The sequence below is a fragment of the Neopelma chrysocephalum genome, unplaced genomic scaffold (genome assembly GCF_003984885.1).
Source record: "Neopelma chrysocephalum unplaced genomic scaffold, ASM398488v2 Primary Assembly neopelma1_65b, whole genome shotgun sequence".
NCBI classification, from domain to species: domain Eukaryota; kingdom Metazoa; phylum Chordata; class Aves; order Passeriformes; family Pipridae; genus Neopelma; species Neopelma chrysocephalum.
The window spans coordinates 2,966,592-2,981,839 of record NW_020897723.1 but is presented as its reverse complement, the minus strand read 5'-3'; the positions used below and the strand labels follow the sequence as shown (position 1 = coordinate 2,981,839).

At 57.6% G+C, this 15,248-nt stretch overlaps 1 protein-coding gene across 1 annotated transcript in view; it reads right to left on the bottom strand.

The window, feature by feature from the left end:
- The window catches only part of SLC9A3R2 (SLC9A3 regulator 2), a 32,664-nt gene that overhangs the window by 8,484 nt on the left and 8,932 nt on the right, over positions 1-15,248 (bottom strand). The window contains exon 3 of the mRNA XM_027684092.1: positions 1,032-1,208. Coding sequence (XP_027539893.1) covers positions 1,032-1,208 — 177 coding nt within the window. The remainder of the gene's footprint in view (positions 1-1,031; positions 1,209-15,248) is intronic.

The following is a 15,248-nucleotide window of genomic DNA, read 5'->3' as shown; positions in this document are numbered from 1 at the left end:
GACAAGGCAGGAGGGCATTGCAGAGCCTGAGCTGGGCCAGTTCTGAACTTTGGGCTCCCCTTCGTGGACAGCCAGGTTCCCCCTGGTCCTGCACAGGGCTGGGATCAGAAGGAACCCCATTCCCAGGCTTTGCACCTTGCTCCAGGTGCTGCCAACCTCAGCTGCTGGGCCATAACCCCACTCCATCCCTGGCAGCACCATCCTGCCACTGCAGGTCACCCCGATCCGTGCCCAGTGCTCACCCCTGGTTGGGCTGGGCCAGGAGGCTCAGGGCTGCTCTCCCCCCCTTCCCTGGCACACGGCTGGTGGGGGCATCAAATATTTATCCGAGCCCCAAAGAGCAGGCAGGGAGGGGATTGGGTTTCCAAGCTCTCCAGCTCACCCCACGCTGCTTTGTGTGTGCCAGGCACCGGGCCAAGCCCATCAATAAATAACACGACCCCTCGCCAGGAGCCGCTGCCACCGGTGCCCCGCTCCCGGCCCCGGCCCCACGCTGCTCCCAGCATTAAACTTTCAGGTGCTGGGAAGAGGCAGCAGCTCCCACTGGCTGGGGAATAATTATTCACAGGGCTGGAAGGCAGGGAAGTGCTTTGGTCTGGGTGTTTTCCCAAATCACGCTCCTCCAGGAGTGCTAATCCCATTCTGTCTCTGAACCAGCAGTGAGGGCCGTGGCTCAGTCCCCTCGATGGCACAGCACCCTGGGGACATGGGGCAGTGGTGGCCTTGGCAGTGCTGGGGAACGGTTGGACTTGATGGTTTTAGGGGACTTTTCCAGCCTAAACAATCCCATGATTCTATTCTGTGATTCCACCCACACTTCAGTGCTCACAAATGCCCACTTGGCACGAGAGGAAGGAGCACAAAGCCCCTGCCAGGGCACCCCCATCCTACAGCCCGGAATCACAGAGGAATACTGGGGGGGATCTGGTGGAAAAGGTCATGAGATGGGGTCTGTTTCAGCTTCAGGCTTCCCGAGGGTCCCATCACTGCTGCTGTCCCTCCTCCCACCCACGTGTGTCCCACCCCGGTACCTCCACCAGCCGGTCCTGGGGCCGCAGCCCCGCTCGGGAAGCCGGAGAGTCGGGATCCACCGAGCGGATGAACTGCCCCGGCCGGGACTTCTCGCTGTGCAGGTTGAAGCCGTAGCCATTGGGGCCTTTCTTCAGGTGGCAGAGACGTGGGCACAGCTCCTTCTGTCCGTTTAAATCCTGATTAACAGAGGAGGGGGCGGGGGGGGGACAAGACACGGGGGTTAACTGATGGGTTTGGTTTGTGAATAAAGGAGGAAGCGCCCTATCTGCCTCCCGTCCCCTGCACGGGGACAGGTTAACAAATGAATTTCCTCTCATTGAGCCTATTTTAGAAAACCAATTGTCCAAAACCTCTCCAGAAAAATTAAAACAAAACAAAAAATGCATTTCCTTCACCAGGAGCAGCCCAGATAAAACCCACCCGTGTGCCGGGACCACCCCCGGCAGCGGCCGAGCCCCAGGCAGGGAGGATCCAAGGCCGGGTTCTGCTTCGCCCAGGCTCACCCAGACCCGGGATTAACCTCGGTTATTTATTTAAGGCAGCACCACGCCCTTGATCCTGGTGAGACTGGCATTGCCAGCGGGGGGGTCTGGGATGACGAACCCCAAAGTCCAACAAGCTCCCCCAGCACGGGAGGGCTGAGCTTGTGCAAAAGTTCATGGCTCAGTCACTTCAGGGCTGATCCCAACTCCTTCATCCCCTCAAGGAGAGATTTTACAAAGGAGGACAAAGCAGGGGCACACAGAGTGGTCACCCCTGGGGACATCCCGTGCTAAGGGATGGAATTTTCATAGAAACACAGAGTGGTTTGAGTTGGAAGGGATCTTAAATATCATTTCATTCCACCCCCTGCCATGGGCAGGGACACCTTCCACTATCCCAGGTTGCTCCAGATCCCCTCCAACCCGGCCTTGGACACTTCCAGGGATGGGGCAGCCACTTCTGTGGGCAATTTTGGCCATAGCTTCAATGCCCAGGAGGGACAGAGGTACATCAGGGTTCAGTACCAGCCTGACCAGCTCAATCCCAGCATCCAGGAAGAAACAGGGATGCAAGATGATCAGCCCTAACACACAGAATGGTTCAGGTTGAAAGGGACCATTGGAGGTCATCTAAGTCCAACCTCCCTGCTCAGGCAGAGGTCCCTAGAGCACATCACTCAGGATTGTGTCCATATAGCTTTGCTCTAACACAGGAGGGGCACCTTGACCACCTGAGGGTGCTGAGCACCAAATTCCCCAAAATCTGCTGACACACGAGGGTCACCACCAGCAACACCCGTCACGGGCATGGGGCACACTCAGACCCACTGCAAACTGCTCTGGAACTTTACAGAGACTCACTTGGCAAGAGATTTTTATTAAAAACCAGCTCTTGGTGTTGACACCTCAATCCCAGATCAGTTCTTAAAGGGGAAAAATTATCAGCGCAAAAACCCAGACCAGGATGGGGCTCCCAAGCACCTCAGCCCCACAAACCAGGAGCGGCCCCGCGCCCTCATCCTCTCCCTCCGCACGTTTAACACCCCTGGACTTTTCCCATGGCCCCAGAGCAGCGGGTTCACCCTATCTGCAAACATTTCCAGCCTGCCTCCGAGTTCTTCAAAAACTGAAGAAAACAGGAAATGATTCAACCGGCCCAAGAGGGTCGGATTTGCGCGACCTTAAAGGACACTCGGGGGCAGGATGAGGGGGCATGTGCCACAAGCCAAGAGGAACGTGGCTGGGATCACCAAAATGAACCTGAGATTGCCTATTCAGGCTTAAAAAAAACCTTTTTAAACCGTTTTCCTCTTGCTCCGTTTTCTCAGGGTCAGAGCTCTGGAAGCAGCGTGAAAACGCCGAGAGAAATCACTGAGAAAATCACCCCAAAAACGCTGCACTGTGGGTGCTGCCCCAGCCTGGGGATCCCCCGGGGACACACCAGGGTCAGTCCCTCTGCCTCTGGGGATCCCCTGGGATCACCAGTGAAATCAAGGTACTCAATAATTAAACCACACAGGGAGAAGCTCCACTGCAGGATCCCTTTGGCTGCGAGGGTGGTGACCGGTGCCGTGTCCTACGTGGGCTTGTGCTGCTTTCGCCCCAAAATCTTGAATTTGAGGTCCTTAACTGGGTTGAATTCAAGATATTTATTTTTAAGTATATATATATATATAAAATAATCCCAATTCAGCATCTGTTCTGAGTAGAAATCCTCAGGCAAAACTGCTTATCGTCCCGCAGAGATGATCCAGGGCTTTCACCGGGCTCTTAAACCTCCTGACTAACGCAATCCTTGGCTGCTGGAAAAAACAGGTCTTGGAGCTGAGCTCTGCAAAGCCCCTCTCTGGGATTAAGCAAACGCTGACACTCCCCTCGCCTCCCCCCTGCTCAGACCCCCCCACCGACACGGAGCCGCTGCCTCTCCTGCCAGCTCTGCTCTCTATTTTCTTTTTCACCCGTGCCAGCGTTTCCCTGGTTGTGTTCTGGGAAGATATTTCCTAAGCTCCCAGGGGGAATTTGGCCTTTGTGAAATCCAAACCCTGCCACAAAGCAGTTCCCTGGAACAGCGGCACGTTATCTGGGCTTCCCAGGAACCCGCCTGCAGAAACACTCCGGTCCCGCTCTGGAGGAGGCTTCGCTGCCTTTCACACGCCAAGGGCTTGAAAGCCAATTTGGATTAAGTTACATTCACATGGATACTGTAAAGCAACAAAAACTAACTCTATTTTTTGTCTATTTGCCTGCAACAAAAAAAAAAATTGCAAAATGAAGCAATTTTTTTTTCCTAGGAATTCCGATTCTACCAGTGGCCATTAATTTAATAAACTGGATTAAGGAGGAATGAAATGGCAAGGCACACTCCACCTGCAAGCGTCCCTGTCTGTACCATCCAAGGGGTGTGTGTGGATAAACACTGCCTGGACAAGCTGCACTGCCACCCCATCCCTGGAGCTGCTGCTTGAGACAAACCATCGGCATTTTAAAAGGAAAATGGTTGCGGAAGCACAGTTCAAGCTGGTCCATTTAAAAATGCACAAACAAGACATTAAATAACAATGAAACACTTCCAATAAAATAAAATTAAAAAAACCCTAGTTGGGTGTTGCCAGCTCTCACAATCTCATGGCAACTCCTGCAGCATTTGATTTTTTATTTCCCTTAGAGATTCCAGCACCGCTGTTGGGAATTGGGGTCCCCCAGGGACAACCCTTGGCTCACCCAGATCACCTGGGGACACCCCGTGGCTTCCTGGGGATCTTCCAGGGACAACCTCCAGCTCACTGGGGTCCCCCAGAGACACCCCTGACCAGAGTCCTCCAGGGACACCCCCAGGCTCACCAGGATGCCACAGCACTGGCTTTGTGCCACCTTGTGCAGGTCCCTGCAGTGACCAGGACCATTCCCATTTCGGACACCTGGAGCTGGCACCACAAATGTCACCAGTTCCGATCCATGAGGGGTTTCCACGCCAGTAATTAGCCATGCCAGCCTCCAGGCAAGCAGAATGCACCCCCAGCAGCACCAAAAGGAAACAAACCCACCTCCTGGGTTTGGAGGGGCAGCAGAGCAGCCCCCCAAGCTCTGTTACCCAACCAAACCCACCTGCCCCTACAAAAGTCCCTCCCTGACACACCACCACGAGGTCACTGGTGCCAGAGACCCTCTCACTGCCACGGCTGACCCCGAGCCCCAGTTTTGGGACAGGGATGTCCACTCGCTCCCCCTGTCCTGATCCCACCGCTTTCACAAAGGTCACCGGCTCACAAAACCAACCTGCACCTTCACACCATCCCTCCACAGCCTGGCTGTGAGCAGGAATGGGGATGAAAGGGGCTTTTCAAAGACCAGCCCAAAAAGCTGCAGGAACAGCCGCAGGTCTCTCCACACCCAGGATGCTGAGAGACAGCACTGGCCAAGTCCCAGGACCATCTCCAGCCCCTCTGATCTCCAGCCCCTCTGCCCCACAAACACGTGCCCACAACGGGCTAAAATGCCTTGAAAAGCCACGTTTTAGGGTTTTACTCCAGGAATAAAAACCAGTGCCAGTGTGGACACCTGGTTTGGTTCTCCTGGGTCCTCCAGGAGAGGAGGAGGACAACACACAGACACACAGACACACACACACACAGACAGAGCTAATCTAGCGGCCGAGGCCGGGTCAGTACCATCCTCCCTGGGATCCTGGTGGGTCCTGCAGGCCCACCACGATGCTGCCGAGCCCCTCAGCACAGGGGGGTCACCCCGAGCCCCCTCCAAGGCTCAAGGGACACTCGGCACAGCCAGGAAGTGCGCGGTGTCCCAGGGAATCGGGGATTTGCTCAAACTCAGCCGAGCTCACGTGCTGGGAGTGACGGTCACCCTGTCACAGCATCATCCCCGGGGATCAGGGCTCGGCCCTAATCGGCTCAGTCCTGCCTGGGACCACCTCACCCTGCTCCTGGCACCAGCCCATCCCTCCACGCCCATCCCAGGGGCTTTGCCCTTTCCTGGGGGCGGCCAAACAGGCTTCAGTTGCCTCTGTCAGGAACTGCACCTGGATGAACTCCAGGCTCCGGATCGGCGACATGTCAAACCTTTCCGCCTCTGCTCGGCAGAGCTGGAGAAAACCCAGGCAGGAGCATTCCTGCCTAATTCACATTGCTAACATACTTTCTTTTAAGTCAGCTCCCGTGGCGTTTCCTCTCCTTTTCCATGTGGTTTCGGTCAGAAAATGGTTCCTTCGCTCCCTGAAAATCAAACCTCTGCAGCAGAACCCACCAGGGCTGGGGGACACCAGTGTCCCGTCCTGCCCTGGGGCCACCTCTGGACACCAAGATCTCCTGGGGGGACAGGGGACACTGCTCAGAGCCTCAGAGTCCATTCCCACTGTCTTGCCTCCAGCTGGGGCCTCTCCATCCCCTGCACTTTGGATTCTCCACCGCAGGCAGTGGCCACTAAGGGATGGGAGGGGATGCACAGCCACCTTTAGAGGTTGTGGAGGAGAAGTGCAGGATCCTGACCCAAATCCAAACCCCAGCAGGCAGAGGAGCGAGGGACAACTCTGGGAGCCTGGAAGGAACCAGGAAAGGGGGCCCAGGGGCCACAGCAGCACCAGAACAAGAGGTCCATTTACACCCCTCTGACAGGGGCACCCTCCCTTGGCAGTACTGGTTATACTGGGAGCTGAGCCGAGCCTTGGGCAAGCTTTAACTGCCAGCATTATTACCACAGTTTTGTTGGAACCTCAAAGGCTGCTGCCTTTGCTCGGATTTAGGGATGCACTTAAGTTCAAGCAGATGTTTGTCACCCCGATCTGGGGAGGGCAGAGGTGAAAACCCGCTGTCTTCCACACTGCAAAGGTGAGGAAAGCTGGGAGAAGCAAGCAGGAGCCCCCGCTGTGGCTGCCAGCAGCACCCACAGCCCTGCTTGCCATGAGAACCAGGCAGCTTTGGGATGGTGCCACGGCTGGAGCGGGATTGCTGCCTCCATTCCCTGCCGTGCCAGGGATCCGCCGCCTGCTCCAGCAGGGCTGGGTTTCATTCCCCTTCCCCCAGGAATGACTCAAGTTTTCCCATTAAAGCAGCACCAGAAAGGGGGCTATTGTAGCCCTGCATCCCCTGGGGCCAGGGGCCCTCGGTGACACTTTGGGGGGGGACACAACTGACAACAAATGTCAAAGGAGCCTCAAAACCCATCTGGAGAGTGGGACCGAGGGCATCAGCGCTGCGAGGGGCAGGCACAGCACCCCCAGGTCTGCGCTGTGGGGCGAGGACAGGGCAGCTCTCCCACCATCCCCACTGCTGGGAAAAGCAGAGCAAGGATGCTCCCGGGGCTCCCCAACCCCTCCACACGGTCCTCAGCTCCTCACCGGGATGCCGGGATGCTGCTCCCCCCCCCACACTGCTGGGAAGGGCTCGGGGCTCATTCCCTCCCTCCCTCCCTCCCCCCGTGTCCCTCCGGCCGCACACGTCTCACCCGGCTCCATCCCCGGCTCCATCCCCCGGCTCGGAGTCAGCCAGCACCGGGGCGGCTCGAACTCCAGATGTTGGTGAAATGCTATAAATAACGGAGGGGGAGGGGGAGACGGGGCTGGGGGGACGCCAGACCCACCGAACCACAAGCAGATGTTCCCCTTCCCTGCAGGGCCAGAGCCGGGACTGGGGGGAAAGGTGGCAGTTCCAGCACCCAGAGACCCTTCTGGCACTTGCAAAAGCGGGTAATTCACAGGTTTTCCACCAGCCAGGTCAGGAATAAATCCTCAGGCAGGACCAGTAAACAACCTGCTTCCATTTTTATACAGCCACAACTCTAATTAGCACCCACCCCGTTCCCGAGGTGTTTCGGCTCCGACACCAGCGGTCAAAGGAGGAAAATCCCGTGTCATTCCTCCAATGCAGACCTGACAGCCCAGCAACACTCACTGTAAACTCCTTCCCAGCATCTCCCAAGCAGGAGTGCTGCCACCTCCACATCCCTACAGCCAGGAGAAAGTTCTGGGTGCCCCCAGGGACAAACAGGGACTGCAGAGTGTCCAAAGTCATCACTGTCCCGAGAGAAGAGGATGGGCACAAACACAGCTGAGCTGCCTCCAAATAGCTTTTTCCAGAGCCTAAAGCCAGCAGAGTTACCTTAAATATCACGAGGAGGAGAGGGGGGTGTTGCAGGGTCCTGGTGGTGATGGCACAGACTGTGCCACGGTGTCACAGCTCCATGGCAGCACCAGGCACTTTGCCTGCCCATCCCCAACACAGCTCTGGGCTGCTGTAGCTTATTAAAATCTCTTCCATTATTCAAATTGCTCCAATTATTTGAATTGCTCCAGCTGGGTCTGAGTGATAGAAGCAGCATAAGAAAAAAAGTGTTTATTTTTTTTTAAGGGCAGCAGACACAGATTTGTGCCGTTTTCCCAGCGGTGCTCCCCCAGCACCCTCCCACCAGCCTGGGGGGCTCTGCCAGGCACTGGAGCTCTGCACACACACCCAACACCCTTTGGATGCATCCCAGCCTTTGGGCCCTGCTGCTTTCTCTGCCAACAGGCAGCACAAAGGGAGCGAGTGGGAATAGCAGGAGGGAGATTCCAATTAGCAGTGGAACATGTCCAGCCACGGGTCCCTGCAGGACCCACGGCCAAGCTGCAGCTGAGGGGGCAATTTGGATACTTCAGGGAGTCTCCAGTCCCTGCTGGGGCTGCTGTGATGGATGGGAGCACCAAGTCAGGCTGGTCAGGGTGACACCAGGTCCCTGCTCTGCCCCCAGTCGAGCCCAACAACAGTCCCTGTGAGGAGGAGGAGAGGGATCCACCACGCCATGGAAACCCCATGCCTGCAGTATGGCTCCTTCCAGCCCTGGAGGGGAAGGATGATGCCCACAGTGGGTCCTGAGCCTCAGTAGGGACCCACTGAACCCAAGGACACCCACCCTGAGCCCTGCAGCCCTTCTGGACACAGCAGAGGGGACAGTGTGGGTCACTAGTGACCCGCAGCCCCTTCCAGGGTGGTGCAAAATCAGTCACAAAAAATTACTGAGGTCCTTCACCACGCCCTGGCAGTGCAGCAGCAGCAAGAAGGGGTTTGCACCTCCCTGTGCCCTGCACCAGAGTGTCCAGGTCATCCCAATCCCACGTGCCCCAGTCCTTTCCAGGTGCTGTGGGATGCAAATCCCTCAGGTACCAGCACCCTGCCAGAGCTGTGCCCCAGGCACAACCAAAGGGCTGTTATCCCAGCAAGCTGCCAGGCAGGAGAAAACAAGAGCAGGAAGGATGTGGAGGGTGGGGAGGATGCCCCATGTCCAGCCCAAGGTGACAGTGCCTGCCAGGCTGGGTGGCAATGGGAACAGCAGCTCCCTCATGGATCCTGTCAGGGCTTCACCTCCAAACAATCCACTGCCAAAGAAACCACAGCTTGACCTTTGCTGCTGCTGCTGCCCTAAGGCGAGGGGTAAGCCTGGATTTGCCCCCCTCCCAAATCCCGGGCACTGAACTGCAGCATTACAGAAATCCCTGAGCACAAAGGGGCCTCTCAGGAGAGGGGCTGTGGCCAGGCCATGCCCTGCTCGGGCCCACATGTCCCCAGTGGGGACAACCCCAGGCGAGACCCCGATGGGCACATCCCCACTGTGGGAACCCCAGCCCAGTCCAGCTCTGCGGGGTCCAGCTGATCCCCCCAGCAGTGCTGACTCCAACTGAGCTGTCCTGGCCATTCCCTGGCAATCCCACAGCTAGGGAATTTCTCAGCCACAAGCTGCGGGAAGCAGCATTTTTTCCCCCCTCTTTGCTGGCGTTTGAGCAGACTCAGACAGCGAAGGCACCCACGCTCTTCCCCCCGGGCAGGGCTGGAGCCAGGAACAGCAGCACAGGCTTGGCTGGAGCAGGGAGCAGCTGGCCCGGCCCAGGGAGAGACTGGGAGGAGGGAAGGAGGCTGGAGGAGACCGAAACCGCCACGTGCACGTGTTTTTGTTGAGAGAGACAACTTTTCCAGCAGGATCTGCCAAGGGGACACGCAGCCGGGATACCAGCGAGCTCCCCTGCTCCAGAGGGATCAGCTCCAGCACAACGTGGGGCAGCAGCATGGGTCCTGGCAGGCTGGCAATTGTCCAGGAGGAGAAACATGGGATCTCCATTCTGGATTCCAAGGGATCTCATCAGATCCAGAGGGACCTGTTTCCTAGTGGGTGGGAGGGAAAGGAGCATTGGTCACTGTGCAGAGTTCAAGCTGCTGGAACAGGGGGAAAAGTCCTTCCCACGCTCGCCATGAACCCCCAGGCGAGAAGAGGGATTGCTATGGACAATGGGAAGGGAGATGCTGGGAATGAGCTTCCCTGATCCCACAGAGCTCCCTCCCTCCACAGGGGCTGTGCTGCAAGCACAGAGCTCACATCCCCTGTCCAGCTCCACAACACCCCAAAACACAGACACAACAGCATGTGCCCACGTCCTCAGCACTGCTCCAAGGACAGGTGATGGATCCCAGATGGAGCCTCCAGCACAGGGCAGAGCCCACATCCGAGTTCCCCATCGCTGCCAGCTGGGGGCTGTGCCCGAGCCGGGCACCACCACCTGCCCTTTGGACTCCCCTGCTGCCTCCAGGCCAAGCCTTGAGCAATCACCAAACACTCACTCGTGCTGGCCCCATTCCTTGCCTTCAGTGACCCCGGTCACAAGCAGGAATCCAGTCCTACAGCTTTGTGCTCCCACGGCACTCGCTGGGCACCGGGGATGCCGAGGGGAACCCCCCCCAGAAGTGGTGGGGGCTCATACCAGGCACTGGGCACCGTGGGGAGCACCCTCCCACCCCTGAGAACACTCTGCACCCTGTTACAGGTGGGGCTCACAGGGAAGGAAAGGTGTTTTCCCAAGGGCTGAGGCTGCTCAGGCTCTGAAGTCCCGGCTTTCACCCGTGCCAAGGCTGTGGGACTTGGGGGCACCATCACAGGACCAGGTACCCAACCCCAGAGCCCACCAGGACCCATGGAGAACCTGCCCTAAAAGCCTGATTTTTGGGGATGGGGTGCAATCCCACTGCCCTGCAGAAAGCTGGCTGTTAGTCAAGACATCTAACATGGAATGGGGAAAACCTCTGCACCACGGGCCAGCGAGGACACGGCTCCTGGTCCCCTCCACCCTGGAGGAAGAGGTCATGGGTGCTACACTCAGCCTTGCAGAGCCCAATAAGGCCCGTGCAGGGTGGGAAGGATGGCACAAGCCATCCTACTGTCCCTCTGGGGCTGGTTCTCTCCTCCTGCTCTGCCACCGAGCCCACCTTGGGGCGAGGGGAGCAGTGGGCACGGGGCAGGAGCAGGACACATCTGCACCCCCTCAGCCCGGCCCCTGCCCAGGAGGGGGGAGAACAGGCGCTGCTCTGTGAGTGCTGGGACCAGGGAAGTTCAATAGTTTACTCCCAATATTTGTCTTGGCTGGGCAGCACAGCTCGCTGGAGGAAATGGGGCAGGGGGAGGGCTCCAAACATCCTCTGCATTCCTTGCACCGAAAGCAAAGCCAGTACTGTGGCACCCGTGCTCAGGGTCAACCAAATGTAAGGCCTTTTGTCTTTAGAAATCCTGCAATAAAACATCCAGGGGTGCAATTTTCCAAAAAAGCAGGAGAGGCGAGGAGCCTCGGTCCCAGCCCTCAGCCTGACACACAAACTACTCCCTTTTCCCAAAAACCCACAAGCCAAAGCCTTTGCACAAAATCTGCTGACCTGGACACAGCACCCAAAGCCTCTGGCTCTGCTGGGGCTCTCCTCAACCTCCCCCTCCAAAACTCAAACCCTGCTGCCACAGCCCCCATTGCACAACGCTGCTGGGAAACACGGGACCAAACCGAGGCCTGACGCAATCCAGGGAACACCAGGGCTCATCCCACCGTGACGCTCAGCTCCCAAAATGACACGTTTCCAACCCAGCTCCTTAAAAACGAGGCGGCCACAGAAGATGCCCCTTGCCCAGGAGCCCAGCACACTCCAGCTGCTGCTCCAGGGAGAGGGGCTGGTGCTTATCTCCAGCCCAGGAGGGCTGGGGCAGATAAGGGGGTTTGGGGGACACGGTGTGTCCTGGGGAGGATCTCCCGCGATAACCCCGGAGGCAGCGCCGGGCTCCGCCTGCTCCGGCTGATAAACCCGGGCTGGGTGTGTGGTGCCGGGCACAGCCCGGTGCCAGCTGTGAGCTCGGGGCCATCCATGCCCACGGGAAGGGCTGATGGGGGGCAGAAAGCCATGGGAAAGCAGGAACAGTCCCAGAACGGCGCTTGCAAAACCAAAACATGGATTTGGGCACCCGGCAAAACCCCATCAGCTGCTCCAAGGTGATTTTTATGCCCACATTCCAACATGACACAGGGTCTCCCACGTACCCCGTTCCAGCCCACAACACCAGCAGAGCCCTGTGCTTGTTCACAGCTGCCAGACAAGAGCAGGGAACTCTTCCAGGCAAAGCCGACTGACTACTCACCCGCTTAGAACTAATTAGGGCTTGTCTTAATTAAATCCTGCTAACCATGAACAACCCCAAGGCCAGAATTAACTGATTTACCTGGGGTGGCCTCTGGCTGCTCGTGAGGGACGGCAAGCCCGGCACGAGTGAGAGCCAGCCCTGTGCTGGCCGTGGTGAGGCAGGAGCTGTGAGGAGCTGGGAAGAGCCCCTGGAGCCCTGCCCCAGGGCAGAGCATCATTCCCCAGGGAATGCCGGTCCAGCCGGAGGTACGGCAGCATTCCCGGGGGGGCGGGAGCTCAGCCCGCCAAGGCTGGAGCAGAGGGATTAGCCCTCCCACCACCTTTTGTGCTGCTCGTGTCTTTAACGGGATTAGCCCCTGTAATTCCATAAGAGGGTTCAATCACACGGTGCCGGGTGAGCAGCGGGGCTCTGGCTGTGGAGGCAGCGACCCCACTTCCAGCAGATGGTGATGGAGGGGCCCAGGATGGCACTGGGACACCCACTCACTGCTGATCCCCGTCCTACTCCTTCCTCAAACATCCCTGGCAGCACATGGGACAGCTGGAGACTCTCCAAAGGGAAAACCCACTGCCAGGCAATCCAACTTGTGCAGCCTGGAGAAGGGAAGGCTCCAGGGAGACCTGAGAGCCCCTTCCAGGGCCTAAAGGGGCTCCAGGAGAGCTGGAGAGGGACATGGGACAAGGGATGGAGAGACAGGACAAGGGGGAATGGCTTCCCACTGCCAGAGGGCAGGGATAGATGGGATATTGAGAAGGAATTCTTCTCTGTGAGTGTGGGGAGGCCCTGGCACAGGTTGCCCAGAGAAGCTGTGGCTGCCCCATCCCTGCAAGTGTCCAAGGCCAGGTTGGACAGGGCTTGGAGCAACCTGGGCTAGTGGAAGGTGTCCCTGCCCATGGCAGGGGGTGGCACTGGATGGGCTTTAAGGTCCTTTCCAACCCAAACCATTCCAGGATTCTATGCCCACAGAGCAGCCCCTCACACTTCTTCAGCAGCAGCACCTACAGGGAACAGTCTTTCTTACCTTCCCCTTGCTCACAAAGCTACTTTTCCCTTTGGCTTTCACACACTCACCACTACCAAACATCCACCACCAGCTTATTGTACCTGGAAACAAACTCTTGCAAAACTTTAGTGGGAAAAGAGAGACACTGAGCCAACAAAACCCAGCTCCACGTCTGGATATGGCCTGAGCACAGCAACGGAACCAAAACACTCAGGGGGCCAGGCAAAAGCTGTAATGAAATTAAATTACAATATGGATCTTGCCAGAAATAATTATGTCAACAACTTGGGGTTTAATTCCTTATTTAAAGGAATAAACCTGTGGATCTGGAAAAACCCTTTACTGATTACAAGTTTGACTTTTTCCTCTCTCATATCCCAACCTGGGGTCTGCCAACACCACTGCCTGTAAAATCTCCATATCTAGAGACAGAGCCAAGGTCTGAGAGACAAAACCAGCTGAAAACAGACCTTCATTTCCACTGTGAGCTCTTCATAGTGCTGGGCACATCCTTCCACCTCACAGCCTTGGTCTCCCAGAGGGCAGGAATGAGGCTCACAAAGGTGATGCCACATGTCAGGGCTGTGGGCAGATGGTGTTTCACGGATTAAAAGGAGCTCTTTAAAACCTTGTTTGGAAGTCAGGTGTACCTGGTCAGCAGCTGGAAGCTCTGGTCCCCTCCAGCACACTTTACTCCCTGTGTTTCCATTCTCCACAAGCAACACCGAAACTCCAGCACCTTTTATCCAGGTGGGAGCAGCCCCACATCCAGGGGCTGGGCAGGAGCAGGTGGGATTCACCCAGACCTGCGGCACCACCGGGTCTGGGATCAAACTCCTGGAGATGATTTATCCAGCCACGCTGCACAGCAGCACTGGGACAGCCCTGGCTAAACAGCTGGGAACGTGCAGCGTGTCCCCTCCTCCACAACGCACTTGGGCCTTGGGAATAAAGAGGGAATCCAAAAAGAAAACCCAAACCCAATATTGTTTTAAGGTTTTTTCCTCCACCATGACAAGACCACGAGCCCGACCAGGCTGGAGAAGCTCCAAGGGATGGAGGGGAGGCACAGCAGGGGCTCTGTGCAGCTGCCAGGGCACACAAGGAAGGCCCTGGCGCTGCCAGAAGATTTTTAATTTATTTGAAACCGTTTAATAGTCCTCCTATTGAACAGAACCATCGACAGCTGGCGAGGAGCCCACTCGTGAGCGGGGCTGTTACTGAACAAGGCTGCTGGAGCCAATCCCTGCGGGCAGAGGGGGCCGGAGTGAGCTGCACTTCCAACAGCTCCCACTTAATATCAGTTTTCCAATCGTTTCGAGGGAAAGTTTTTGATTACTCGGGGATGCAGAAGGGATCAGCACCGGCTGGACCACACGCAGCATCTCCCGGTGTCAGCAGCATCCCTGCCTGCAGCCGGGTTGGGATTAACATCCCAGCCACTCCTGCTCCCTCCCAGGGATCAGGGGGTCCCGGGGGTGACCCCACTGCCCCTCAAAGGACCGGGTGTCCCTTGGGAGCGTGTGGCTCCGGGAACAAAGGCTCTTGGCAGGGCACAGCTCCTCCCGATGCTAATCTGCCTCTCGCCTCCCACCCGCTTTGTGTTTCACTAAAAATATCCCGGCGGAGGAAGTTTCTGCCGCGGGGTGGATGCTCTCCTCCCCGGGAGGGGCTTCCTGCGCTGCCCCGGCACGAAAATAACCCCCAGAGCAGCCCCTTCTCCGGACCCGCTGCCCTCACTGAGCCTGCCCGGGGACGCCCGCTCAGCCCCATCCCATCCCCACAGCCCACCCACCGCTCCAGAGCGTTTGGGGGATGGGACACAGCCACAGTCCGCACAAAAGGAAGTGCTTTGCATCCAAAACCCCTTCCCACAGCACCGGGAGGATGCGAGCGTGCGGGACCTGCGGGGTGGGAAGCCAGGGCTGACCCTGCCAAGCAACACACTGGTTCATTCACCTCACAACCCCGTGGGTGAGTGTCTCGCCTTGGATCTGGATTGTATCCAGCAGGACAAGGCTCAGATCCCCGCCAGCACCTCCTCCAAGTGCTGTGGTGATGCCCAGCACACGCTGCTCATCCCAAGCCAAAGCTTCTCCAGCTGCCACATGTCCCAAGCTCCATTCCCGAGGTGCTGAGCTGGAGCTGCTCCAGAGCCCACCCCCAGCCCAGCCCCGTGACACACGATGCCAGAGCCCGGCACCATCAATAATGCAGCGGGGTCAGCGCCGGCTTCCCCGGGGCTCGGCCCAGCTGCTGCCCTGCCTTCCTTTGGGATTGAAGCACAGCCCCAAACCCAA